The following is a 1,960-nucleotide window of genomic DNA, read 5'->3' as shown; positions in this document are numbered from 1 at the left end:
AACCTTACTAACTAACAAAAATGTTTGAGAATAGTTGTTATTTTGAAAAAAAAATCCCCTAAAACTGATCAAACCCATCACCCACGTCTTTTTTAGGAGTTGCATTGTTTTTTGGTTAAAATAGTCTATATGTGATGGATTTGGAATGGAGCAATATTGTAGTTTTTGAAGATTGAAGAATCAAACTATTCAAATTGTAGCTTCCAATGAACCTAATTGAGGTTTTTGTAGTTCTCGCTTGAAAAAAAAAATTGGATGGCAATAAAAATAAAATTATCTTAAACTGTTGTTACTGGTAGGATATAAGTAATAAAAAAAAAATCGTTAGAGAAAATATTCTATCACAAAAATTCCCCAAAAAGACTAAAAAGGAAAAGCAAAATTGGGTTGTCTAAGTTTACTTTGATATAGAGGACAGCATGCACACACAGTACTAGTGAGCGTAACAAGTCTTGAGTGAGTTTCTTCATGCGGGATGTGTGTGCATACTGGGCCATATTATGTGGACAGCCATTTACTCTTTGGCATGTGCTTCAACAGCTCTTTGCCCGTAAATGAGCTTTTGGAACCCTATTCTATTCCTATATATATCAACCTTCCCATGGATTTTAAGCTAAGGTTGTGGCATTCTAACACATATTACCATGGCTACATGCAAAGTTGTCAGTGTTTTCCTCTTTCTGTTCCTGGCTTTAGGCATTTGTTCTGCAACTAGAGCCCTACTTGAAAATGTTTCTGGAGGTTATGGTGAAGTTGTAGGGGAGCATGGCGTTGTTGGCTATGGAAGTGGTGGTGGTGCTGGTAGTGGAGTGGGCTATGGAGCTGTTGGGGGACATGGCAGAGGATATGGCGGTGGTGGAGCTAGTTATGGTGCAGGGGGAGCTGGACATGGAAGTGGTGGTGGTGAAGGAGGAGGTGCTGGATATGGAGCAGGTGGTGAACATGGAGCAGGATATAGTGGTGGAGGAGGCAATGGAGGTCACGGTGGTGGCTATGGTGCCAGAGGAGAGCATGGGGTTAACTATGGAGGGGGAGTTCGTGGCAGGAGTAGTGGCCGCGGTGGTGCAGGCTATGATGCTAGTGGAGCACATGTTTCTGGTTATGGCAATAGAGGCCCTGGCTGCGGTGAGAAAGGTTGTACTGGTCCTGATAATGGTGCAAGATATGGTACCAAAGTTGAACATGGCTGCGGTGATGGTGGTTGTCTTGGTAGTAATAATAGTGGCAGCTATGGTTCCGAAGGGGAACATGGAGCAAGATATGGAGGAGGTGGTGGGAGTGGCGAAGGTGGCTATATCCCTTGAAAATACAACCACATGACACTCCCTCTAAACGAAACTTTTTTTTTTTTGAGAAAGCTCTAAACGAAACTTCTTGCCCATGATATTCATAAATAAGGTTAATTTGGGAAGAAGGGAGCTTATAACTTCTTCTTTTTAATGAATAAAAGGGAGTTTATAAGTTATATAATTAAGTATTGAAATATGCTATATGGATGATCGTTGTAACTCATGTTTAATACAATAAGTTTATAAAATACAGCCAAAAAAAATATACATCCGTAAGTGGTTATTGACAAGTAAAAAAATAATGTAAGTAGGTCAAAAAAATAATTAATAAAAACCTTTCATATCAACCATCATAAAAAAAATTATAAGAAAATTGTTATGTTTATAGTATTATTCTGTTTAATATCCTATTCTTGATTATCTTGTCACTTAATTATATGGTTTATGATATTCAAGTTATTAGAATTCTAAGATAATTCTCATTCCTAAATGGGTTTGGCTACAATTTACAAAGTTACGTCATCACGTGCATGAAAATAATATAACTGGCTAATTGACATGGAATTACGTAATGTTTTGAACAAATCGAACTCAAAAAAGTGTAATCGCTTCAGAATTTTCATAATTTTGTGGTTTGTGGCTCCATTGGCTCCTAGCTAACGTTTTCACTG

At 37.9% G+C, this 1,960-nt stretch overlaps 1 protein-coding gene across 1 annotated transcript; it reads left to right on the top strand.

The window, feature by feature from the left end:
- The first annotated feature begins 644 nt into the window (after positions 1–644).
- LOC112012443 (glycine-rich cell wall structural protein 1.8) lies at positions 645–1,304 on the top strand. The gene has a single exon (XM_024044827.1). The coding sequence runs from the start codon at positions 645–647 to the stop codon at positions 1,302–1,304; it is 660 nt and encodes a 219-aa protein (XP_023900595.1).
- The last annotated feature ends 656 nt before the right edge of the window (positions 1,305–1,960 follow it).

This window comes from Quercus suber, unplaced genomic scaffold (genome assembly GCF_002906115.3).
Source record: "Quercus suber isolate HL8 unplaced genomic scaffold, Cork oak 2.0 scaffold_285, whole genome shotgun sequence".
Lineage (NCBI taxonomy): Eukaryota > Viridiplantae > Streptophyta > Magnoliopsida > Fagales > Fagaceae > Quercus > Quercus suber.
The sequence above is the reverse complement of the archived record's forward strand: the minus strand, read 5'-3'. Positions and strand labels throughout refer to the sequence as shown.